Raw genomic sequence first — 24796 nt, forward strand, 5'->3', positions numbered from 1 at the left:
TGGGCTGTTACTTGTGGTGGTGGTGCATTTGGCTGGTGATTTGCATATGGTATCTCTGAAAAGGGGGTATTGTATATGTAGCTCGAGGAATAATCTTAGCGGTATGGAGTTATGTATGTGCATGCTTAGTACTGATTACAATGAATATAATTCAAGTTCATGGAGTAATTATACACAACTAACCCCCTTTCAAGTGCCAATGATTGATGTTAGGATTCAAATTTCGAACTGAGTAGTAACCCGTATCGACGTCAAATCATCTATGTACACCATCTATTTCATAGTATCTATCACCCCTTTATACAACGAACCTCTCATGCGGAACTCCCCTGTCCCTGCTCCTGCTCTTGTCTCCCCATCTTCGACTTATCAACATCATCATCCACCTTCGGCAGCGCCGGTATCTCCACGCCCATAACCCTGTACTCAAGACCTATATACGCATCGCTCAGGACCAAAATATCGACCTTCCTCGCTTTCCCGTCCTTATCGGGGCTAGGGAGGCGGAGCGTAGTTTTGGCCGTGGGCTTTGAGCCGATTTGCACGGCGTTAGATTTAGCGTTGGTATTGTTGGACTTGGATTTGCCCTTGGAACCGGGCCCCTGGCTCCAGGAGACGCGCTTTACGCCTAGGACCTCGTCGCGCGCGGCGTCGCAGACGATGGCGAACCAGCCTTCCGTCTGGGGCTTGGGATACCGTGGGGCATATACGCGGGCCTCGCGCTCGACGACGGGGTTAAGACGCTTGAGCGAGACGCTGAGGGACTGCGCCGTCACGTCCTCGACTTTGACGCTGACGTTGGGTAGGATGGAGGCTGCGCGGACGAAGTGGCTTTGCTGGGAGCTTGGGATGTTGAGTTTCCGCGCGAGATCCTCGACCTGTGACCGGGGGAAGCTGCTTAGCTTTTGGAGGGCAGTCTTATTATCTTTCAAATTATCGTGGCTGGTTCCCGGGAGGATGGATAGGGGCGGGTCTTGTGGCCAGCGAGCCGACTTGACACACTGGAGTAGCTTCATCATTTCGAGACAGCTGGACAGATATCCCAACTCTGTCAAAACGTCGATTGACGCCTGGATGATACGAATAGCTTGGTCCAAAACACTGGTCTGATCACCGACGTAATCCGTAATAGGAAGATCGATGCGAGCCATGTGTGCTTGTAGAAGCAGGAAGGCTTTGACGTGAGGATCCCACATCGGTAGGTCAAAACTGTTACCTTCGAATGGTAAATTCTTCGATAATTCCGCGTTAATAAGATCTTCGTTATGTCGGACAGGGAGCTCGTCGTATTCTGTCGCGCGAGACATCCAGGATAAGACATCCAAGAAGCTTGCTTTTGGCTTTGCACTTTTGACTAGATGCCTGATCGTCTTATGCGATAAGTAGTAGTAACTCATGATCTTGCCCAGCGGTGTCGGGTCTACATCGCCATTAGGATAGATCTCAACACATTTCGAAGCAGCAAGTTCCTCTAACGATTTGCTGACCATATCAATCATAAAGTCGTTCGCGAGCTGTTGGGCAGCAATAGTGTTATGCTCCTCGGAGGAGATCTCAAGCCCATAGTACGAAGGGTTCTTATGTAGCCGGCGGAAGAAGAAAGTCCAAGTCAGATAGTCGAGTGCGTCTTGCTTAGTTGTAATCGTTTCGGCTGATACCTCGGCACACAAATGGTTGTCAAGGACCGTATGCAACGACGATTCGACTGGGAAACCAGTGTGTAAGAAGTGCTTATAGAAATCCTTCTTAGAGTCTTGAGTGAAGATGCGCGCGACACCAGAGTTGTCAAATTGCGGACGACCGGCTCGACCCAGCATTTGCAATACATCCGTTAGATCCATGTCTTTGTAGCCTTCGATCTTTGCGTCGTAGAACTGTGTACCTTTGACGACGACCAGGTGGGCAGGAAGGTTAACACCCCAGGCCAGCGTACTCGTTGCGACCAGGATTTGAATCTTGTTGTTCAGGAAAAGCTCTTCAGCGAGTTGCCGATCGGATTCGACGAGGCCTGCATGATGAAGTCCAATACCAAAGTTAATCGCCTCCTTGAGTGCATCATCTTTAACCCTACTAAGATTGAGCTGAAGATCCTCTTCCGACATATTGACGAATCTCCTAGGATTGTCTTCCATGCCACAATAGTTAATCAGGTCTTTCGCAGTCAGTCTAGTCTGCCGTCGTGATGGCACGAAGACAATGACAGGTTTATTAGGACTATGGGTTTTGATAGCTAAGAAAGTTGGCCGGTTCATAGATTGCATCAGGGGGCAGAATCCTCTTACTTCCGGGAACCCGTCGATGTATAGCTCCAATGGTACCGGTCGTACAGAGTGACGGAAGTTGAATAGACCTTCCTTTACTCCAAGCCAGTTGGCCAGATCTGTCGCATTCGCGCAGGCAGTGGACATTCCAAGAAGTCTCACGGCATTATTGGTAGATTGGGCGATATAATTCATACGAGACACGATAATCTCGAGAATCGGGCCTCGGTCACCGGCAAGCAGGTGGATTTCGTCAATGATTACAAGCGAAACTTGACGAACATACCCTCTAGTTTGCCAGCTACGAGAGATACCGTCCCACTTCTCAGGCGTGGTGATAATGACATCGGCGTCCTTGATAGTCCTCGTATCTGGCGTATTATCACCCGTCAACTCAACCAACTTGAGACCAAGAGGTCCAGCAAGTCGAGCGCCCCAATCCTTTACTCGCTCGCGGACTAGAGCTTTCATTGGAGCGATGTACACAACCTTGGAACCCGGGCGCTCGCGGAATGCCCACCACATAGCCAACTCTGCTGCGACAGTCTTGCCACTACCAGTGGGTGACCCTAATAGGACATTCGCTGGCGTGTGATAGAGCGTGTGAAATATCTGCGATTGCATTGGATTGAAGTATTGAAACCTCTTCGCATAGATCTCTTCCAAGCCTGCGTTATTTAGGGCACTAATGGGTAGCGGTTGCAAGTTGAGTAGATCCGTATACACGCTCTCCGTATCCGGGCGAATGAGATGCTGGAAAGAGACCGGGTTTACTGTCTCTGCTCCAAGCCATTTGTCCGACACCGCCCTGACATAGATCTGGTTAGGTAGAGGGTCTGATAGAGGAATCGTGAAATTGAGTTCGTGGTCATCGTAGAGCTTTCTCCTATTGAGTATGAAGAACTCGTGATGGTAGATTTCGGACGTCTCGGAATTCTCGACCCAGATATAGAAAGATTCGGATGTTCCGTGTATTTGGTCGCTCCAGGTGAATTCTGGAGTGATATAGAGCTTAACCCTCAAAACATCTCGGTTTAAAGGGGCAATCTCGGCTTCTACTGATACGAGTGGGAAATGATCAAGAATCCTCCCTATCTTCTTGCCGGCATTATGGTTATGGACTAGACTACCAATTTCGGCATTCTCCATATCGCGTAAGACTTCGATAGGGGTCTCCTTCTCGTCGATTTGGTTGAGTACCGACTTAGGTAAGTCAAATTGATGCAATGGATGCTGGAATGGCCAGACACGTTTCTCGATAGACTTTGCGAGGGTTAGCAAAACTAGACATTGATGACCCCATCGTCGATTTAATGCAATCTGGAACAAGGCGCGACAAATTCGCCCAGACTGCTGAGCCACGTAGTTTAGATCATTTGACAACGCAAAGTCTTCCAGCTGTGCCCGAGAGATATAGGACTGCAACAGAATATTTGTCTTTGCTTGGGGCGTATCAATTCCACGACCGGGATCGCAAAAGACCACCTTATCATTATGTCGTAGGCTAGTCAATTCGTTGGCTTCGCTGTCTCTGGACTGTATGTTGTCGAACTCTCCACTCTCGCTGATCATCTTTAAGTTGTCTGCTTCTGTTGCCTGAGGTTTCATTAGCGTGTTGAAGATTTGTATACTTGTCTGCTGGATATAGTATTGGCTAGCAATGCGGCCAATGTCCTTGCTTCTCAGTTCTTCTGTCTTCTCATTGAAAATAATCATTTGACTTTGCTGCAATACTTTCGCTGCCTGGATAGCAAGCTGTCGTCTCCTCTGGACAAGATTTGGGTCGTCTCTGATCTCGGCCCATTCGATTCCGTAAGTCATGGGACTTCTCAGCATCCGGACGAAGAGATATGAGTAGCCGATCCATTGTACTGCTTCCGGGATGGAAGTAACCGTGCCTAGGGCAATCTCGGCATTTAAATTGTCGACTAATTTTGAAGAGAACTTTGATTCGATAGGTTGCTGCGCTGTAACTGACCGCCGGTAATGATCCAATTTGTCCTGTGTTGTACAAATCATACCAATACCAGTGTCCTCGAACTGAGGCCGTCCAGCACGACCGAATATTTGGAGCACGTCGAGGATACCCAGATCTATGAATTTTCCATCTTGCGCACTGTAGACTTGGGTCCCTTTAATAACAACTGCCGCGGCCGGTAAGTTGACACCCCATGCAAGAGTTGCCGTACAACAGAGCACCTTCATAACACCCTCGGCAAACAGTTTTTCCATGAGGTTTCTATCCGATCGAGTTAGACCGGCGTGATGTATACCTAGCCCCTTGGGCACTAGGTCCCTAAGCTCGCGCGCCTTTGAGGACTTCATATCTCGGATGGCTTGCTCGTAGTACGGATGTTCCATAGAATCAAAAAGATCCGTACAATTGTCTTCGGTAGCTTTCTTGTAGAGCATTTTGGCGGTGAGAAGAGTATCTCTTCTAGAATGGACAAATACCATAACTTGATGGCCTTCGATGAGCATGTCTTTAACTTTTTCAAAAGCTACAGTGTCAAGATTATCTCTAGACTGCCTCGAGCCAGCTTTGCCTTTAACACCTATAAAATGTTGCTCGAGCGGAACTGGACGGAAAGAGCCGTCGAAGTAAAAAAGACCGGCATATCTGTTAACCTTGAGGAAGTCGGCAACGTCGACATAGTTTGGAAGGGTAGCACTGAGTCCGACAATACGGATTAATGATTGGGTACTCTCAACTTGACGTTCAGTACGCGCTACTAGAGACTCCAAAACAGCACCTCGTTCATCGTGAAGCATGTGAACTTCATCGATGATGAGCAACCGAACCTTTTGAACGAGTTCAGTATCTCCAGTACCCTTTCTTGTGACGACATCCCACTTTTCAGGGGTAGTAACGATGATTTGTGTTTGCACGATTTCGGATTTAGTAAGGTGCATATCTCCCGTAAACTCACGGCAGCGTATACCGAGCCACGCGAGACGCTTGCCTAGTTTGTCGGTGATTTCCGCAGCAAGAGCTTTCATTGGGGCGACGTATACGATCTTGAAATCCTGGGTATCAACAGCAAAACCTGTTGCTTCTGTGTTCTCAATGGGATTTGGCGTTACGTATTGGCTAATCGTTTGTAATATTGTCAGCATAGCCGCATCTGTCTTACCCGCACCGGTAGGAGCGCAGATTAACATGTTTTCGCTGGTCTTGTAGGCTACCGGATGGACTAGACTCTGCATCCTGTTCAGCGTCTTGTAGCCCTTGAATGTTCGCCGGCAAAGCCCGTCCATGTCGGATATCTTAATAAGCTTCTGTCCAGGAAGAAGCGTACCGGTTTTCCCAGCAGGAACTATAAATTCCTCATACTTGTCATGTATTTTCCGCTCAGTGCCATCTGGCATACCATACTTGCTTCCGGTATGGCTTAAGGTATTGCCTGCGTTATATGCTTTGTATATGTGCGGATATTGGGTCTCCTTATGCATGCTAGGGGCTAGAGTAGCATTCTTATGCTCGAAGTCCTTCTGTCGAAGAGCTTCATCTCTTTCAGCTTTAGTCAAGAGTCGGCCAGTTGGCTTCTGTGTCTCCTGGGCGGCAAAGCTTGAAGTGATTTCATGCCTGCGAGATAACACTTCAATGATGAAGTCGAAGTCATCAAACCCAACAAGATCAGTGAGTGAGGATTGTAACTCGTCCTCGGACCGTTGAGATCCTAAGATTTCTAGAGTCTGTGCTTGGAAAACATCCGGGGACAGGCCGTTCTTAGTAGCGATGTTAAAGCACTGTTCTGTGAACCAAGTCAAGCCGGAGCTTCCGCTATCGACCTGGCCATTGGATTCCTCGAGGAAATCGCTACTGTACAAGTCTTCTTCGCTATCGTCTATGAAGTCCCAGACATCATCGCCGCTGTTGCCAGAGGTGAGGTCTTCATCGTCCAGATCGAAGTCCAAGTCCAGTTCTGCTTGGACGGGATGATTCTTTTCAGGTAGCTTTAAGTTTTCGAGGGCAGTTTTCATGGCAGTAAACTGCTCGCGCCATCTAGCTTCAGCCTCGCTCATAGAAGACGGCATTTTGAGTGCAAAGATCCGTAGGGAGTTGGGTTGTAGATTGATCTATAAGTTGCTAGATGTCTCTTACACCAACTCTAAAATTACCAGCAGATGATTTATTCATAAGCGTTTTGATTACATACAAACGGGTTTTTGATGACTGTTACGCCGATGACTAGCTGCGGCTAGGTACATGCAATAGTGAATCTCTAGGAGGCAGGATTCAGGCATCGAAGTACCTAAACTTCCCTAACTTTCTTCTAAAGGTATAGGTACCTAGCACTGGTTCCCCAGAGTTAAAGTCCCGCTACGGACGCCACGGCCCCACCTAAGTTACTAGGCAAGAGCGGTATGCATAGTACAGTACATGTGACAAAGGCTGTGACACCGACTTGACTTTCAGATCCATGTCAACTTTCATGTTAACTGTTTCTTGATATCACTCGCATTCCCAACTAACTTGGCTAACTTCCTTTTGAGACCGTTCCCCTAAATCTATCCTTCTATTAAGAGAGGGAATAGTCCGCCACCGGAAAGCGACCTTTTACATAACCAGAAATCAACTTACCATATCCGCCCTACCTACTCCGAATCCACCGTCTCTTATCTGTCATCATGAAGCTGCATTACATCGGAGTACGTATATATGCGCCTCGACCGCCAACCTCGATTCCCGACCACGAATATACCCGACCACGAATATACCTAAATAACCTACCTATGAGTTACATACATGCCAACATGTACTAACCAGTCATCTTTACTATATAGATTATCCAGAACGAGAGCAAGCCGGGCGTCGAGATAGTCGCCGAGAAGGAGCTAAGCTCCTACTCGCGCTTCACCCGTCAAAAGTACGACCCCGATTAGCCCGCCTGCGATCCCCCTCTTCGCTTACCACACGGGTGCAAGGAAAGAGATGGTTAACTAACGCTGATCTAGCTATGGCGAGTTCATGACTATGATCGCGAAGACGGTAGCAGAGCGAACAAGGCCAGGGCAACGACAAGATGTCGAAGAACAAGGTGCGATCACCACCCCCCCCTTCCCCTCCGACACAAAGCGGGGAGAATACAAATACAAATAAGTAAAATTGCTTCGAACAAACCCGGCTAAACAAGCAACAGACTACACATTCCACGCGTACGGGCGCACCGAAGGCGTCTGCGGCATCATCATCTCGGACCACCAGTACCCAGCCCTAGTAGCGCACCAGCTGCTATCCAAAGTCGTCGACGAGTTCCTCGCCGCGCACCCGCGCTCGTCCTGGTCCGCCGGCCAGACCCTCTCCATGCCCGAGCTCAAGGACTACCTGGCCAAGTACCAGGACCCGCACCAGGCCGACAGCATCCTCAAGATCCAGCGCGAGCTCGACGAGACCAAGATCACCCTGCACAAGACCATCGAGAGCGTCCTCCAGCGCGGCGAGAAGATCGATGATCTTGTTGCCAAGAGCGATGGGCTTAGTACCCAGAGCAAGATGTTTTATCGTACGTTGCATTGCATTGCGTTGCGTTGCGTTGCTTTTCTTTTTTCTATCCTGTTGCTGCCCCGCCCCCCTTTTGCTCTACGTATTGGGTACGGTGAAACGCTGACCTCCGTAGAACAAGCGAAAAAGCAGAACTCGTGCTGTGTTCTCATGTAGACACCCCACTACTATTGTTTGCTAGCTATTGTGGCTAGTACTAGTTAAGCGTCCTGGCGTGCCTCCGTTCCAGCATAGCGATGGGACTTGTATGTTGCAGGCTATGTATGGGGATGGTTATTTTATTTCGTCTATCTATATCCGTGGGCATTACTGCCCCAAACACTTACGTGAACGAGAAAGTGTGAGTGAGCAGTCATTCGTTGGCAGACCAGGGGAGTACCGTCAAGGTAGAGAATGGGCCGAGCTGAGAGGGAACGGAGAATTACGCGGACATGGCTACATAGACATTCCCGACCCGACGAAGGCGGGCTGGCTTAATACTATATGAATGGACAGACGCGTCGATACGACATGGAGCTTATCATGGAGCGTATTATATATAGGGGCATAGGTGTGTTGTGTTGTTCTAAGCCAACCAACCACCCAAGAACTAGATTCAGATTTTTGACTACCACGAAACTCGATATCGCTTCAAATTGCCCCCTAATCTCACTACTCTTAGCCAGTTTTTCTTACTATCTGCATTCAACGGCTCCAGTCCAAAGTAGGGCGTCAAGCGATTACCATCAAGGCGCATCGCGCGTCCTCTCGAATCCAATTCATCTCTTTTCTTCCTCCATTTCCGTCTTTCTTTCTCTCTCTCTCGTCGACATAGTAAAGTAGTAGTAGTAAACAGCTGATAGCTGCGTGACAATGACGAGTCGCAGACTCTTTCCGTGATTATCTATTCCTCCAAGGGGTATATTCCAGGCCAAAAACAAATCAATAAAACTAAGTCCCCTCGCCTTACCCTACAACCTGTCTATATATGAATGCTAAAGTATGGGTAATTATCCAACGGGGGAGGCGCCGCGAACGCCGGGTCGAAGAGAAGTAGTAAAAATGCGAATTTGACAAAGTAACTTCCCTATAGGTAAGTCGAAGCAGGGAATGCCGTAAGGACAGATATGAAAAAATAAACGCGATCTAGTTCGAAATATGTTACGCCCGGTCCAAAACGACGCGTTCACTCTTCCGATGGTACGCTAGGGGAGACTGTGCCGTTGGCTCTTCTTCGGGAATAATCAAGGTCGGCGTTGCGGTCTTCGTCTCAGCGATCCTCTCGTTCTGTGCGATAGCAATCTTAGGAACCGGTGGCGGCTGCTTCCTAAACGAGACCTTGTTCAGGGGCCTCAGCATCTTTCGTTGCTGTCTAGATATCGATATCTGCCTCGCGATGGACAGTTCGACGGGGTTCATGTTGGAACTATCTATTATATCGTCGTCGTCGTCGTCGTCGTCCTGGGATATCTGGCTTAGATGCGAGTGTGCAGATGACGCAGGGGAAGTAAGTGGCTTTTTATCGCTTGTTGATGAGGATGATGTAGTTGGGGGCGTGGGGTTTGGCGGCGTTATCATTTGCCACTTGGGTTCCTGCATGTATGAAGCTTTTGGCCGTAGAGGTTCCGACTTGACGATCTCAAACTCGGGAGACAGTGAGTCGGTCGGGGAATCCAGTATCAAACTCGATGTTTCGGAGCTGAACTGGTGTTCCCTGGCGGCAGCCTGTTGCTCCCTTGCTCTGGCTAGAGTCGCAATGGTGAGTTTATCCTGTGGATAACGATGGACGGATGGTCCTTTGCGAACGTGAGAGTTTGGTTCATCGTTAGACGGCTTCTTTCGCTGATATGTAGTGTGATCGAAGTTTTCTCTTAAAGGTGACCGAAGTTGTGCTGGAGAGGTGTTGGATCTTAAACGCGACGGTGAGTTATGAGGTGCCTGTGCTGGCTTCTTAGGAGGAGCCGGAGGAAATAAAGCAAGTGATGGTGACATCCCCGCAGGAGACGACTCTCTTCTCGGGACATCATGATGCTTCCTCCCCTATTACAAGAATTAGAATGTGGAAGCTGATAATGGCTTGTGTTAACTTACCTTGTCATTTTCTGTAGCCTCATCGGGGCCTTTTAGTTTCTGAACGGTAACTTGCCGTCGGGCTAATAAGGAAGGCTGTGACTGTAAGACGCTTCCAAACATCACACTATATCTTTCCATCGTAATTTGGGGGATCTCAACATCTAACAGGGAACCACTTAGAGTCGGTTTGTTGTCTAACGCTATCGGTATTCTCCCGTGTGTTTCCCTACTCCCTTCTCTCAATGTCGACTTTGACTCCTGCGCCGAGCTGTCTCCTTGGTAAGGCATTGTTTGGGACCTGGATACAACATGCTTATGCCTTGGTGCTCTTCGTGTGCCGACAGTGTTACTCCTCTCCACTTTCGAGTCATATTGAGATTGGGATGCTAAATCCGCCGGCTGTTCAGGTAATTCAGGTAAGGGCGTGCCTTTCTGCTCGTTCGCCTTCGAGTGCGAATGATCCGACGACTTCTTTCCAAACATACCGAACAACCTCCATTTCCCTGACTGCTTCCTGCGCAGAGCTTTTTCTGGGGAATCAGCAGTGCTAACACCAGATGTGTGTGAAACCAGAGACACAGTTGACCCTTGCCAGGTCTTGGCCATAGCTTGCGGTGTTTGCAAGCTCCCGTTCGCCGGCTTCATCGTAGGACTCCCGAGTGCCATGCCAATTTCCGTAGGATAAACCTCGTTAATGGATTCGGGAGTAGGCATCCTGATAGTTGGAATATATATATTTTGTGGAGGTGATGTCCGCGGGCTAGACTCTGGAGTAGGTAGTGGCCTTTGTGTAAAACCATACACCCTAAATTCCGCTCCAGCACCTGCTCTATGATTGATAAAAGAGTCGTCCCTAGAGACTCTCTTATCATACTTAAAGCTGTTAGCTGAACTCTTCGAACTCGGGCCCCCAGAGGAGCTCGGTCTCAGTGACATATTGACTTCGGGTAGCGCCGTAGCAAGCAGAAGACGATAACATAAACTCGTGGTTGCAAAAAGGTCCGGGTAACGCGTACTGCTATCATTATAAGAGAGTTATGGTAAGGCGGGATCTGATACACAACCCAGTCTTCTTAGGACGGGGTAGCCGGGGACGTGCGTCACGAACGCATCCGGGCTTGCATGACCCCCATCGGCGGTGGTAGTCTGGCAACGGCACTAGCCAGGTTACATAGGCGAAAACTACGATCCCTGAGTGATTTACCTAGGCTCCTTAAACTTTAAGGATATAAGATTTGAATACTGAGAGACTAATAAAAAGTACTGATTTGTGACTATTGCATAGACAGAGTTTCTAAAAACGGACTCAAGGAACTCTTAAAAGAGTCGACGTTTGAGTCGTCCGCCGTTTGAACGGAGGGTATGAGGAAACAAGGTGCGAGTTTCTTATGGCCACTAGCAGCTGATCCTCTCGGACTCTGGGGGGGAATTGATGTTATTTCCCGACATAGTACCTATTCGCATTATGGGCGGCATACTACACACCACAAAATCATCGGTTATGACACCTATAGCGGTCTGGGGAATTCCATATCTCCTAGATAATGCTAGAATATCGATGCTATTGGTAGCTGTTTGAAGTTAATGGATCATGGGACGGTTATTTTGAAGAGGGTGATCAACGCCTAGGATTCAGCTCCAGAATGCATTATGGACGGCGTCAAGGGTGACCCTTGTCTTCTTCCTGGGTATTTTGCTGGTGACCGGGGTGTTTTTGGAATGACGCGAATGGATCCTAAGGGGAAAGGGTAGAATTGGCGATGGTGTCGTGTATCAAACGCCAGCACTAGCATTGACGAGATCTTAAGCCCAGTAAGCTCATTCGTAGCCGAACTACTTAGCCTAGGAGAGCTGATACAGCGCTGTCATAATAGGCAGTTGTGCTAGACAGGTATTCAACCGCAGCGTCTATCAGAAGGGTTCGAGAAGTTTTTGGATAGTTACGGGGTTGTATTGTTTTCGGTGCGTACGTATTACCAAGGAATATTCTGAGGCAAGGTTCCCTTGGCAAATTAGCCCCCGTTTTCACCCAATGGCTCGATAGACAAGGAGAATCGACAGAGTCTCGAACGAGTTAAAAGCTCGGAGCTCTAAGCTGATTAAAGTATGCGGTGTAATTCTTGTGGATGAGCAGATACGGCGACGAATGGCCAAGACCAGGAAATGAAAAGGAGGCTCCTTTCATCGTACTTGCAGCGGTACATTGGAACCAAGACTGCATATTCCATATTACCTACTACGTCGTACTTCTCCGATCTGATAGGACGAAAAGAATGTTCGACCAGCAGGGAATCTTGGTCCAACTTTCAACTTGCCAGATCCCCTTTACTTGCATCTTCCAATGGAACTGTTCTTCTGCAATGGAACAAACCCCGGAATTTTTTGCTCATTTAAGAAAAAGTTCCAATTAGAACCATCTCACTTCTAAGAATGTTCGAGCGTGTCGGTTGTTGTAAAATGAGCGATTACCAGCGAGACCACATTCATATTAGACAGTTGTGAACACTAGTTGAACAACGTGTCACAACTTGAAGTCGGTGTTCGATAATTTGACACCATGTCCTCGATATTCTTTAGCAAGGTTGGCTAAATAATTAGTCCCTGAAGTTCACTCGTTTTCCCTTTGAGCAATTTGCGCCGTTGCGGACAACTTGTCTACCTAGGCTCTAAGCTAAATATCGTTAGGTTAGAAAAGGGGTCTACAATCTACATACAGTTCCTTGCTAGTTTCATAAGACCTAAAAAGGTAAACCCCGGTCTTTGAAACATGGAAGCTGCAAACTATGTACATGTATCCCAGAACTGCCAGAGTCCGCCTTTTGTCTGTGCTGCTATGCACAACCCATCCCGCCTGCCTTACAGAACTGACGGACCTGGGGTAATCCTTCCCATCGTGTCACGTCGCACGGTAACTTCGCCGGAGATTTTATCTTCAGCGCTGCAACTTAGGTACTGCAACTAAGCCTTGTACGTAGTTATGACCTCACACACTTAAGGCTACGCTAAGGTCGGACTCTAAAAAAATAAAGTATTATCTCGAAACGCGCGGTGGTTTCTTCTGAGGGGAGATCGAAGTCGATCTTGAGAGTTACATCGAGCTATGTTTATTTCTATAAGAGGTAGTGTTTGCGATCCTCTCTGTTAGTGCGGCATAGAGATAATCCTAGGCGACCTGGCTTAGATCATTAGCGATCGACGTAGTTGATCGACCGAGACGATCTAAGCCGTATCACTGTCCGTTCGAATGCTTAAATGGTCGACGTGGCTATACAGGGTTAAACTCGGTATCAAGGTTCCTTCGGGGGCGGAACGGAGGTTGCGGCCATCGGGCTACTTAAGCCTATGAGGATGGCAAATCCGGTTGTCCTAAGCTGATGAAGAGATAGCCCACAAGTGATTAAAAATACCATACGTAGTAGCACACGTGCTGTTGACAGAGACTCCTTGAGAGTTTATGACTCGCATACGAATACGTGTCAACGGCTTTAACTCGACATGAATGCTAAATCAGTAATCACTATCTATATGTATGCTTGTTCTACATTCACACCCATCACTGACGGTAAACTCTATCCAGAGCCTTACCGGATGGGCCTGAAGCTTGTGAGACTCGAAACTTCATGTCCAACACTTTTCTTTAGTATGACATAATTCTCCATGTAAAGCGTATATAGTATACATAGGTCCTGTCACTATCCATCCTAAACCAGAGACGAGATGGCCTCCGTTGCGAGCAGTAAATACTTAAACTCCATATATCTTTAACAGCACTGAAATATTGAGCTCGTGGTGCTATGTGCTAATACCTAGGGATAAGATTGAAGCAGATCAACGAAGTCTACTAATTTATAGCCTATAACCTCAAAGCCAACTCGTTGTATAATTATCTTATAAGACATTGTGTTATGATGAGGTATTAATGGGGTAGCTACGGTAAATGTTTCGAGCCAGATGGAGAAAGTATACTTAGTTGGGTATATCATATGCTACGGCTACAAGGAGTCCCTTAGTGTAGTCATCCTCCTGAACTTACCTTGATTTGACGATACGTACATATTACACAAAAGAGGGGAGATTTCCTGTGATATAAGATATATAACATAACAATGACGCTATTCCTACCGTCTTCTATTAAAAGACACAAAGTTTACGGCCGCGGGTACCAAATGGGTAACGAAGGCGGTGAATAACATGTTGAGGGAATGGGTCTAACAGAGGGTGTCGGATCGTCTTCATGCGCCAAACTAACTGGCAGGGGATACACCGCTGGCGTTTAGAACCAATATATAGGAGGGATAGTGGGTTCGAAGAGGATATTAGAAATCGCGCCTTTTTTGGACTGGAGACAATATTTTCCACTCGGCCGACAAAACTTTGTCGAGATGAACATGTCGGTGTATATTATATTGTATGTAATGTAGAGGCGATTTCATGATTGGGGATCCATGGAAAGATGGCAATAGTCAGACTGACGGTGAGACGATGAGCCGTCTCATATAGATAGATGGTTTGACAAGATCTCGATTACATGAACATGCGCTATTTATCTTGCATAAATGTTTTTGTTTCGTGTAATACGCGATCATGAAAAGAATCGAGTTTGTAATGTATAATGTCACGGTAGGAATTACACTTTTGCTAAGTATGTACCTTATCGAGGACCTCGGTTCTCTTTCCAATTGGGACCGACGTACGATGGCGGGGTTCTGGGTTATCTTTATCAGCTGGCAAGCTAGAGAGCGTTGAGCTTCAAAGATGAGCTGTTATCGATGTTGCGTGTGGCTTGACAAATTGCGAATTGTTAGGTGGAATTTTATTAGGCCAAAGGGGCGGGGAGGAATGGGACCTGAAAAAGACCTGCCACTCAGCCAGTTAACCAGTGAGCCAGTTAGCGCACCGCCCCAGCGCAAATACAAGCAAGGGTGGGTTGACACCTGGGCAATGGGCAATGGGCTGGCAGTGGGTTGGCGGGCAGCAGCAATCAAATGGTAGGATAATCCAACCCCGAAAAAAAAACAGCCCCTCATTCATCAGACCGCGCATCCCTATTCTTTTTTCCCCTTTGACATCTGAAGCTTTAGACTTGGACTGAATCTTCCCTACCTAAACACGCCAACTTCGCCATAATTCATCCTTTCTCTCTTCCTCCTACTCCTTTTGCTTTTCCAGCCCATCTGCACACCCAGACAGACAAATAACAAAAGTCTAGCAACCATGTCGTGGCAAGGTAAACAAATCCCCCCTCCTTCCGTTCCCTACCTTTCAACCCCACCTTTGTTAGGGGACAGGGCTGATTCTTCGTCATAGCCTATGTTGACTCCAGGTAATTATCATCACCCGCGATCCCGGCAGCGTCGTAGCTACACGCGATCATGTACTAACCACTCCTTCGTAACGATAGCCTGGTCGGCAGCGGCCATATCGACAAGGCTGCTATCATTAGTGTTGCGGGTGACAGCGTTTGGGCCACTTCGAGCGGATTTACGGTATTTTTATTACCCCTGTCTTTTTCATCCCTCCTCGCCTAGTCGCAAACTAGATTGTTCATAGATAAGAGAGGAGCTTGGCTAATATAAGTCTTGCAATCATAGATTAAGCCTGAGGAAATGAAGACCATCGCCAACATCGTAACCCAAAGTGCTGGTGCCGTCGAGAAGGCCCAAGCAGATGGTATCTACGTTGCGGGCGAGCGATACGTTGCCTTCCGGATTGAGGATCGGAGTGTCTACGGACGACAGGTGCGTTAACAGGAAATAATTTCTCCCCCCGTCTTATGGGCGATCCAGAAGTTGTTGACTAAATTATAAAACCGCATAGGGCCGAACGGGTATCGTCATTGTCAAGACAAAGCAGGCTATTATAGTTGGCCACTACGGCGAGGCCCACATAGCTGGCAACTCGACCCAGACTGTCGAGGCGTTGGCCGACTATCTCATCAAGGCCGGATACTAGAGCGGGCGTGGATCGAGGAGTGGTAGATGTCGTGTGAGAGTGGATGCCCCAGACCGACTGGGAGCATGCTTTGGGACTGCAGAGCGAGAGAGAGCTTAGCAAATTTTCTGTTGATGACATACTCGATGGGCGGCTCAGGCTGTTTCGTCGCTTCGAGACAATCACCCCCCGGGCCGTTCCCCCCTAGATTCTGCATAGGCACGAATGACAATGGCCTTTTTCTTTTCACATGTAGAAAGGTTATACAACGCTTTCTGCTCGTGGCAAATTATTTTTTTCACAACCTTGCAGGCTTATTATATCTTCTAATCTGCTTCTGGGTATCCCCGAACCTAGTTTGGCACTCCCCCAAATCCTCTATACTGTCATATACACAATATCATACAGAACCTCCCATTTCCGTCTTAACGCCTTTTCATGTGATCCGAAAATGTCATGGCGCTTAAAATCGTAATTAGACTACCCCCGGTGGCGTGAAATAAGGAGGTAAGTGTATTATCCGGTCCGTAATTAGGGGTAAGTAAAAAGGGGCTTGCCCCTTTCAAACGGGCAACTCGGCATTCCGTAGGCCTCCAAAGCCCGGGATACGGTCGATGACAAGGCCAATATAAGGACCGACAATTGGGGCGTTTCGTGCAAAACTCGCGATCGTACCGAGGAAGTCTCCGAATAGTACCACGATGCCGTATAATTCAACGCAGAACCCAATTAGCGCCCATCGCATGAGGATTAACGTTAATCCTAAGAAAAAGGCCGCGGTGCCCTTGGCCTTCTGCTTCCGCGCGAAGAAGAGCAGTGTCTTCTGTGGACCGATAATAATCGTTAAGCCGATTAGGAAGAGGATCTAGAATCGTTAGAGGCGACCGGTAGTTGGGTACTCGAGTACGGGGCTCGGAAGGGGGAGTAAAAGCTATGGTTAAGGAAAAAAGAGGCGTACATTGCCCATCGCAAGCCTGTGTATTCGCGTATTAGTATACTTGATATGTAGATCGTACGAAGAAGGATATCTATATATGCGCAAGGCCGGCACGTGGACACTTACATGGCTCGATCAAAGAACAACATGACACCTCCAATCAGGAAGAAGCCACCTGTAGGAACACATAGACCACATTAGCTGCTGAAGAAAACATAGCCATACACTCGCGCATGTAAACGTAGGTACCTTGGAAGGCATACAGACACGCGGGCGCAAGAGCAAGAGCAAGAGCAAGAGCAAGCTAGATTACCACGTACCGCCAGAGCAGAAGGCGACCCCGATTTCTGTGCGCAGCCTCAATGGTTAGTGCATGTAGTCAAATAGGTATATATATTGTATTCAACATAACACTTAAGGGCTTCTAGGTCCGGTCTTACTTTGGGCGTCTGATAACCACATGGTGGGCATCTTGGAGTCGGCCGTCTACCTAAAGGCGTGACGTATATATGTAGGTAGGTAGGTAGGTAGGTATAAATGGAGAAAGGGAGCTCCGTAAGCTTCAAGCTCTTTACCTAGCAGCGGACTTGTTCGAGTTCGATTGAGGGAACGTAGGTGTAATTGGTATACCGAAGTTTCGGACCCTTTAATATCGTATCGTGAGTTTTCTACTTCGTAAGGGAATAATTTATTTAGTTTAGGTAAAGCTATGTACATTGGATGCATCTAGGGACGGCGGACGGGACACGAATCGCGGAATTGAAACAGGACCCCTGGCATAGCAGCCGTAGAATGTATCTGGCAGTTGACTAGCAGCTGTCAATGGGAGTATCCTAATTTAAAATCGATAAGAGAATTTTGGTTCTCTTCTGTCTTTTACAAAAGTTACATATTTCTACCAATTCTCCCCGGGGTAGCTATGATAATACTCCAGCATACCGTCAATTCGGCATGAATAATGAATACAATTCTAGCACATTTACCACACCTTGTTAGCTTGCCACATCCCGGCTCGTTGTAGGTGTAATTATTCAGTCATTCAAAGCTGTATAAGCAGAGTTCAATAAGCGTATTCATGGTAAGAACAAATGGTAAGAAATCAAGCTGATCGCAAATATGCCTTTTGTCAATTAAGCACTGGCAGATTAGCATCTGAAAAGTCCTTGCTGAATAGATCATCACTACGGTATCCTAGGTAAATATGATATCCTGCCGCGGCGTCTTTAGCTCACAAGCTATGGTCACTGAGATTGATTCTCCTCCATTCGATCTCGGTACCCGTCAGTCACAGGCGGAGAACAAAATCTCATTTTCCCGATCACGATTAAGCCGGAGCGTAACCTGCCATCCGTCGCCGAGAGGTGACTGATGCATAGGATAGGCTTGACTTTGTTGGCCGGACATTTCTATATTGTAATTACCACCTCTTACTTGGTGACCTCTGTCGTAAAGTAAATCTTTCTATGCCTTAAAGGCCCCTCTTATTGAACCTCATGTAAGAAGCCGGCCGTTCGGATGCATCAATGGCCAGAATAGATATAGAAAAGCCAAAGTGACACCATTGCTGCACTGTTTAGTAGAATGTCTCGTACACCTCTCATATTGACTATTCCCTTTCATTTCAGAATTGTATGTGCGCCTCTTGCTTCTAGATACTGCTCCGCTGCGCTCTGAGGCAGAGTGCGAATGAAGCCGAACACCTCCTTGCTGTGATACCGTAATCGGCTCTTTGGGTCGAGGTAAGGGGCAGGAAGACCGGTGATATCGCAGTATCGTTTCGTGTGCGCGAGCGAAGGGGCTGATTCAATGTTTGTGTAAGTCGCGCTCGGCGCGGCCGAGACGGGTGCACCACCAGCGCCATTAGGTCGTAGGCTCTTCTCTAGTACAAGTTTCGATAAACTCCGCGAAGCTTGAGCGAGGTTCGGTTGCAGGTTCGAGTTGTTGCCACCAGCCGCCTGCTGAGCGGGCGTCGAAGAACCGCTGGTAGAAAGGCCGTCACCATCTCCCTGTGCGGGAGTGACGGTGCCGCTGTTGTCTTGGGGCGTGACGATCACAGAGGCTTCCTTGCGCGAGGCATCACCTATGATGGTCTTGATGTTCTTGTTGCGTCGCTGGTTTGGTCGCCAGTGAGGGTTGCGGAAGCTCTTATGGATGGAATGGATATCAAGCTTGTCGATCAGCTCTTGATGGGCAATCTGGGCTTCTGTGGGAGCGGCCATTGTTGGTTTGATGTTCGTGCAGATAGGTGTTTGATAAGGAGGTGTCGCGAATAAGAGGTGCGAAGGATGGAATACGATGGGTCGTTCGATAACTCCGGTGACGTTTTTAAGATTCGATGTTGTTGCTTGCTGAGTCCTGGTTTTGTGGATTAAGTTCTTGAAGATGATGGTCGTACCTACCAACCCCAAGGCTGCTTCTTAAAACGGACTTTGAGGCGCCTGGGTTACATAGTACATAGGTACCTAATTTTAGTGCAGTCCCATCGCACCGTCGTCACTTAGGTATGTACTTCGTATCCATCCCATTTACACTTCACTAACAAACAAACAATTCATTCAACACTATCCAACTTTCACTTTGATGCAAGCCAAAACCCAAGGTTGAATAAAATGGTATTATGCTTATTGCCCAGCCAGATAAATCACGAAAGATTCTAATAGAAAAATATAGGAGAGCCCTCACGAGCATCAGCAGAACCTTCTGCTATCACGTATCATCACCAACGTTGTAAGTGGCATGGCCCAGGAGCACCGCCCCTGATTGACAAGCCCAAACGACTTATACAACGCCTATAGGAGAAACTCAACGAGTCCATCGTCGTCATGAACAAGAGCCTTCAGGAGATCAACATCCAGAACATGAACATTGAGCTCGTCGCTCAAATGTTTAAGAACTACCAGTCCAACGTGCTCTTTCATCTGGAAGGTAAGTTATATCCCAACTAATTGCATGTTGAAGCTGATTCTAAATTCTAAACTATGGTGTAGCTACGGACAATCTGAAAGAACCTTCATGAGATAGCCTCTCTTCGAGTAGCTATGAGGATAATGAGAGCAAAGCTATCTAGCAGATAGTAGAGGAATGTTTTTAGCGGGTTATATGGATATACTACTATGAACTCAAGCAAGATATCTGTATTAGGAAGCTTTCTATCTACTTATAGGGAGACTCAATGCTATACTCATAAACTGACTATAGAGCCTGGAACTCTTAATAATAAAAGCCCTCATAGCATATTACTCTACGAAGCCCGCACAATAAAAAGCACTCCTAAAGAACAATGGTGAAGACATCCGTAACCTGGGTAAATTCCCCTACGCAAATAAAAACGCGAGTATTCGTGAAGACGCGATATTCATACGTAAGAGTTACAACAGCCTTATGTATTAGTGAGCCCCACCAATTCTTATCGAGCATCTTATCGAATGGACTACCGAGGAGTAGCTGAGCTTTAGCTGCACGGTACCTAAGGTACGAACCTCCGATCGAAGCAAGGGCAGCTGTTTGGCGGTATCTTTACTTGTCAGCCTCGTACCTTCGGACAAGAGAATCTAGGTACATACAACAATTTTACAATTCATTCACCTTTTCGTACCGCAAATTAGATAAAACGCACATCTTCCAAATTCCTCCAATTAATTGAACTATATTCATCATTCTAATCCTATAGGCAAAACCCCCCAATCCAAAAGACTATCTTCGATACGCGATCATCCACAATAACTTTAACATGCGATACGCTGGCTCTCTATAAATACCAAAGCTGCGTACTCCAATAACATGGCGCCGTCAGCGATCAACCTTCCGGCGCTTCCTGTGCGACAGGAAAAGACTTATCCCCCGGCTCGAATTTACAATGTAAAGGAAACCAAGTTCGAGAAGCCTACTTCTCCCCAACCAGATGGTCGCGAGGAGGCTTTAGGAAAACCTCCTGGCAGCGTAGCCATCGTCATCGACAATGGTGCGCCTTCAAAAATATCCTTTATACTATCAATCTGCTAATATGGACTTGTCGTTATAGGCTCATCCGCCGTCAGAGCTGGGTGGTCGTTCGAGTCGAAGCCGAGATTCAGTATCCCACCTATCATGGCCAAGTATAGAGATAGAAAGCTGGGCAAGACCTATTCGTTCGCTGGCTACGATTGTTACTCCGACACGACCGCTCGAGGGCATATCAGAAACGCTTTTGAAGCTGGAACTGGCATCGTCAGCAACTGGGATGTAGAAGAACACGTACTCGACTGGACCTTTCTAAAGCTGGGCATGAACAACGCCGACGGAGCTGTCGACCTACCCATTGTCATGACTGAGGCAGTAGCAAATTTGCCCTATTCGCGAAAATGTGTGTACCCCCAAATTTGTTCTAGTTTGTAACCGACTAACATAGCATAGCTATGAACGAAATCATATTTGAATGTTACCAGGCCCCTTCACTAGCCACGGGCATCGACTCTCTCTTTTCCTATCGCTACAATAAGGGACAGACGGGATTGGTTGTCTCTTCCTCTTATAGCTCTACGCATGTCATTCCCGTTTTCGACTCGAAAGCCATGCTAGCTCAGGCTATACGACTCAATTGGGGAGGATGGCACGCCGCGGAATACTTACTCAAACTCATTCGTCTTAAATACCCGTCATTCCCAGGGAAGCTCAACGCATCACAGACTGAGCATATGATAAGGGATCACTGTTATATATCTAAATCATATGACGACGAACTACGGTCGTACCTAGATTGGACAGGATTAGAAGACCGGGATATTGTGATCCAGTACCCGTTTACAGAAGAGGTGATAGTCCAGAAGAGTGAGGAAGAGCTCGCTCGGATAGCTGAGCGAAAGAAAGAGAGCGGGCGACGGTTGCAGGAACAAGCAGCTAAAATGCGCCTAGAGAAACTAATGCAAAAGGAGCAGGAACTAGAATATTACAAGAAGCTACAGGAGAAGATTAATGATTCAAATAAGAAGGATACAAAACGCCTTCTTGATGCAGAAGATATGAAAGATGAGCAACAACTTGAACGCACTATCAAGGAATTAGACAAGTCGGTCAAGCGCGCCCGGACGAAGGATGTGGGTGGCGATCCTGAGGAAGAGCAGGAAGCACCTGACTTCAGCCTTCTCGAAGTACCCGATGACCAGCTTGACGAAGCTGGTCTAAAGGCGAAACGACACCAGCGACTTCTGAAATCTAATCACGAAGCACGAGCGCGTGCTAAAGCCGAGAAGGAAGCCGAAAAGGCGCGCGTTGTAGAGGAAGAGCGGGCAGACAGAGAACGCCGCGAGAACGATCTAGAGGGATGGCTAGAAGAGAAACGCGTGGCCCGAAATCTTACGTTGCAGAAGATGAAGGAGCGGGATCGCCTAAAGGCTGACCTGGGAAACCGCAAATCCTTAGCTTCTCAAATCCGTATGAAGTCAATTGCAAATCTAGCTTCAGACAATCCTCGAGGGAAGCGCCGACGCGGTAACGACGACGATAACTTCGGCGCGAACGATGACGACTGGGGCGTGTACAGGCAAATTCAGGTGGGCGAAGGCGGTAGTGATGACGAAGAGGGTGAAGAGGATCTTGAAGGAACTCTTAAGACGCTCGAAGAAGACCTGCTTCGCTACGATGAGGGATTCACACATGAACACACGTGGGAAGCGCAGAACGATTGGAACAAAAGTCTTCTGCACGCGTTTATGCGCGGACCGCGACCTTTCAATCCTTCCTCCCAGGCAGAAATCCACCAGATACATCTCAACGTCGAGCGTATACGAGTACCGGAGGTTGTCTTCCAGCCCTCCATCGCTGGGGTCGACCAGGCGGGGCTTGTCGAGATCGCGGGCGATATACTTACACAACGACTCGGGGGTATACCAGGTCTAAATCGCAATGACTTCCTAAATGACATCTTCTTAACTGGTGGTAACACGCTCTTCGAGGGCTTTGACGACCGTCTCCGCCAGGGCTTAACCCCGTTGCTCCCCATAAACTCGCCGCTTAAGATTCGTCGCGCCGGCGACGCAATACTTGACGCTTGGAAGGGTGCCGCTCAATGGGTCGGAACACCCAGCTGGAAATCGTCTTTAGTGACCAAGGCAGAGTATGAGGAGAAGGGGCATGATTACATAAAGGTATGTTTTGATTATCCTCTTTTCTTGTCACGACTTTTACTCCTTGTACTATGACAGCTGTCATATGTATACTTTACACAATGCTGTATGAAGTAAAGCAATGATCTATGCTATGTCGTCAGAAGTGCTTTACCTGTTCTACGTCGATAGCACAAGTCGGGAATACGATCAGCAGACAGCTCTTAGCCACGAGTGTGGATCTAAATAACCAACACCACCCCATCCCATCCCATCAGCGATCATCCCTACGAAGATGTGTATACAATTATCCCGTTCAGCTGATATAATACCATACGCTAACCCGTTTCCGCTTTGTCACAAATTTATAGGAGCACGATATGGGCAACTCTTACTCTTGAGAGCTTAGCCGTCGTTACACAAGCACGGCGCTCTTTACTGCAATCGACCTAGACGCGCCCAAGGTAACCCTCCATTCCCCTATTAGTTTTCGGAGCGTGCAACACAACGCGGCACGTGGCTATATCACGGCGGTAACGAAATGCTTACTCATTTTATCTACTTTGCCTCCTTTTCTACAATGTCACAGGAGATACGTAAGTACTTGGATGAAGTGAGAGGCATGTATGTATGTATAATATTATCGGACTCAATAGCAGGCGATGATACTAGGTTGGTTAGTTATTCCTACCTAGGTAGTTAGGTGTCACAACTAGGACCGGGAAGACGGAGAGGATGAGGATTGATGATGGGCAGATCCCGTAATCACTTGCGGTCTTGGCACTTCGCAGCATTAGCTACCTACCTACCTACCTATGCCATATTACCTACCATATGCCCTCTTCCTTCGGGCTTGCACTTACGCTTTGTACCATGCGAACGGACAAGGATGGGATACCTTAGGTGCCTAACCTACCTAATCTTACCTTACTTATTCTCCCTACCTCACTAAGGTTCCCACCTATACAGAGCAAACAGCTACAACAGATAGATACTACGTTAGCAAGCACGTCCGCGGATGGATGACGACGACGACGATGGACAGGACAGGACAGGGCAGGACGGGGTACGATAGGATAGGGTAATAAAATGCTAAGCATAAATCATAAGTACGGTACATGGGCGCAACGCCAAAGAAAAATGAGAAGAAAAAAAACATGCAACCAGCGCCCCGCGCCGGGGAGTACTATGCGATCGATTATACTACTATGTATAGTTCTTCATCTCGCGTGCCCCTCCATTCTCCATTCCAATTCGCAGAGCTAAAGTTAGGTAGGTACCTACCTACCTACCTAACCCAGGTAAAGTACTATAGTTCGTAGCTCGCTTCGGAACGGAGGTAGTGAGGCTTAATACGACACATCAATAACTAATATGTAGCGTGGTTGTGTTTGCGAAGCGGTCAGGATTAGGTAGTTCCATCCGTCTGCATGCAGAGTTTGGTTCGTGCTACTTAGGCTAGGTAGTAGATACCTAGATAGGCGTTTACGTCTGCGTCTACGTCTGCGTTTGCGGTTGGGGTTGGGGTAGGGGTTACACGAGAGGCGCAAAAGAAAAAGAAGAGCTTAAGTTGAGGAAGAGTGGAAAGGGGGGAATATATTCCTATCAAAGACACCACGAGATGAGATAAGATCTGTCAAAATGACCAGTAGAAGGCAATATTATTATTTCATCGGTAAGTAGCATGGTTAGCTTGCATCATAGCTCTCTAAGCGAACATGTCTCATTAATCGGGGGGATGAGACTATTCGTCGGATTCGCAGTGATTTGACTTGACTGAGAGGCCTCGCCTGCAAATGCTCTGTAATTAACGCCCATATCTCTTAGGTCTCGACCTTATGCTGTAGCGCCGGTCTTCTGCTCCAACAGGGCGGACCTTTCTCTTGCAGCTGGACACGTTCGATGCTTCGAACTCCACCTTCAGACCGAGACTTCCTATCGTCTCGCCTCTTGTATCCCTAAGCTAAGCTAAGCCAGGGATTCGATGATAACCATCTATAGCCATCACAAACCATCAACTGCGGACAAC

At 47.6% G+C, this 24796-nt stretch overlaps 8 protein-coding genes across 8 annotated transcripts; 4 read left to right on the plus strand and 4 right to left on the minus strand.

Moving 5' to 3' along the window:
• Nucleotides 1-158: 158 nt before the first annotated feature.
• On the minus strand, nucleotides 159-6458 carry F4817DRAFT_335489 (Sec63-domain-containing protein). Its single transcript, XM_049303023.1, has one exon. The coding sequence runs from the start codon at nucleotides 6297-6299 to the stop codon at nucleotides 315-317; it is 5985 nt and encodes a 1994-aa protein (XP_049159702.1). The 5' UTR covers nucleotides 6300-6458; the 3' UTR covers nucleotides 159-314.
• Nucleotides 6459-6893: 435 nt separating this feature from the next.
• F4817DRAFT_315212 (putative snare protein) lies at nucleotides 6894-7923 on the plus strand (the record flags this gene model as incomplete). The annotated part of the gene is made up of 5 exons (XM_049300507.1): nucleotides 6894-6914; nucleotides 7050-7132; nucleotides 7221-7303; nucleotides 7406-7768; nucleotides 7883-7923. 5 exons carry the CDS (start codon nucleotides 6894-6896, stop codon nucleotides 7921-7923), a joined length of 591 nt encoding a protein of 196 aa, XP_049159703.1.
• An 825-nt stretch (nucleotides 7924-8748) lies between these two features.
• Nucleotides 8749-10968, minus strand: F4817DRAFT_88282 (uncharacterized protein). Its single transcript, XM_049308009.1, has 2 exons — nucleotides 9838-10968; nucleotides 8749-9786 (listed from the first exon to the last, which is right to left on the minus strand). Exons 1-2 carry the CDS (start codon nucleotides 10753-10755, stop codon nucleotides 8908-8910), a joined length of 1797 nt encoding a protein of 598 aa, XP_049159704.1. The 5' UTR covers nucleotides 10756-10968; the 3' UTR covers nucleotides 8749-8907.
• Nucleotides 10969-14963: 3995 nt separating this feature from the next.
• On the plus strand, nucleotides 14964-16177 carry F4817DRAFT_88302 (profilin). Its single transcript, XM_049308010.1, has 5 exons — nucleotides 14964-15046; nucleotides 15127-15142; nucleotides 15221-15305; nucleotides 15411-15557; nucleotides 15637-16177. The coding sequence occupies exons 1-5, from the start codon at nucleotides 15034-15036 to the stop codon at nucleotides 15769-15771; spliced, it is 396 nt and encodes a 131-aa protein (XP_049159705.1). The 5' UTR covers nucleotides 14964-15033; the 3' UTR covers nucleotides 15772-16177.
• A 135-nt stretch (nucleotides 16178-16312) lies between these two features.
• F4817DRAFT_315215 (Got1-domain-containing protein) lies at nucleotides 16313-17158 on the minus strand (the record flags this gene model as incomplete). Its single annotated transcript, XM_049300508.1, has 5 exons — nucleotides 16313-16615; nucleotides 16709-16724; nucleotides 16814-16862; nucleotides 17008-17034; nucleotides 17128-17158. The coding sequence occupies 5 exons, from the start codon at nucleotides 17156-17158 to the stop codon at nucleotides 16313-16315; spliced, it is 426 nt and encodes a 141-aa protein (XP_049159706.1).
• Nucleotides 17159-18179: 1021 nt separating this feature from the next.
• Nucleotides 18180-19091, minus strand: F4817DRAFT_88410 (uncharacterized protein). The gene has a single exon (XM_049308011.1). It carries the CDS (start codon nucleotides 18904-18906, stop codon nucleotides 18304-18306), a length of 603 nt encoding a protein of 200 aa, XP_049159707.1. The 5' UTR covers nucleotides 18907-19091; the 3' UTR covers nucleotides 18180-18303.
• A 118-nt stretch (nucleotides 19092-19209) lies between these two features.
• On the plus strand, nucleotides 19210-20020 carry F4817DRAFT_335508 (DASH complex, subunit Dad4). The gene is made up of 4 exons (XM_049303025.1): nucleotides 19210-19299; nucleotides 19358-19414; nucleotides 19483-19612; nucleotides 19675-20020. Exons 1-4 carry the CDS (start codon nucleotides 19297-19299, stop codon nucleotides 19701-19703), a joined length of 219 nt encoding a protein of 72 aa, XP_049159708.1. The 5' UTR covers nucleotides 19210-19296; the 3' UTR covers nucleotides 19704-20020.
• A 36-nt stretch (nucleotides 20021-20056) lies between these two features.
• On the plus strand, nucleotides 20057-23159 carry F4817DRAFT_335509 (actin-related protein, ARP5 class). The gene is made up of 4 exons (XM_049303026.1): nucleotides 20057-20648; nucleotides 20709-21029; nucleotides 21080-22748; nucleotides 22804-23159. Exons 1-4 carry the CDS (start codon nucleotides 20468-20470, stop codon nucleotides 22805-22807), a joined length of 2175 nt encoding a protein of 724 aa, XP_049159709.1. The 5' UTR covers nucleotides 20057-20467; the 3' UTR covers nucleotides 22808-23159.
• Nucleotides 23160-24796: the final 1637 nt, after the last annotated feature.

This window comes from Daldinia loculata (genome assembly GCF_022478755.1).
Source record: "Daldinia loculata strain CBS 113971 unplaced genomic scaffold F4817scaffold_20, whole genome shotgun sequence".
Lineage (NCBI taxonomy): Eukaryota > Fungi > Ascomycota > Sordariomycetes > Xylariales > Hypoxylaceae > Daldinia > Daldinia loculata.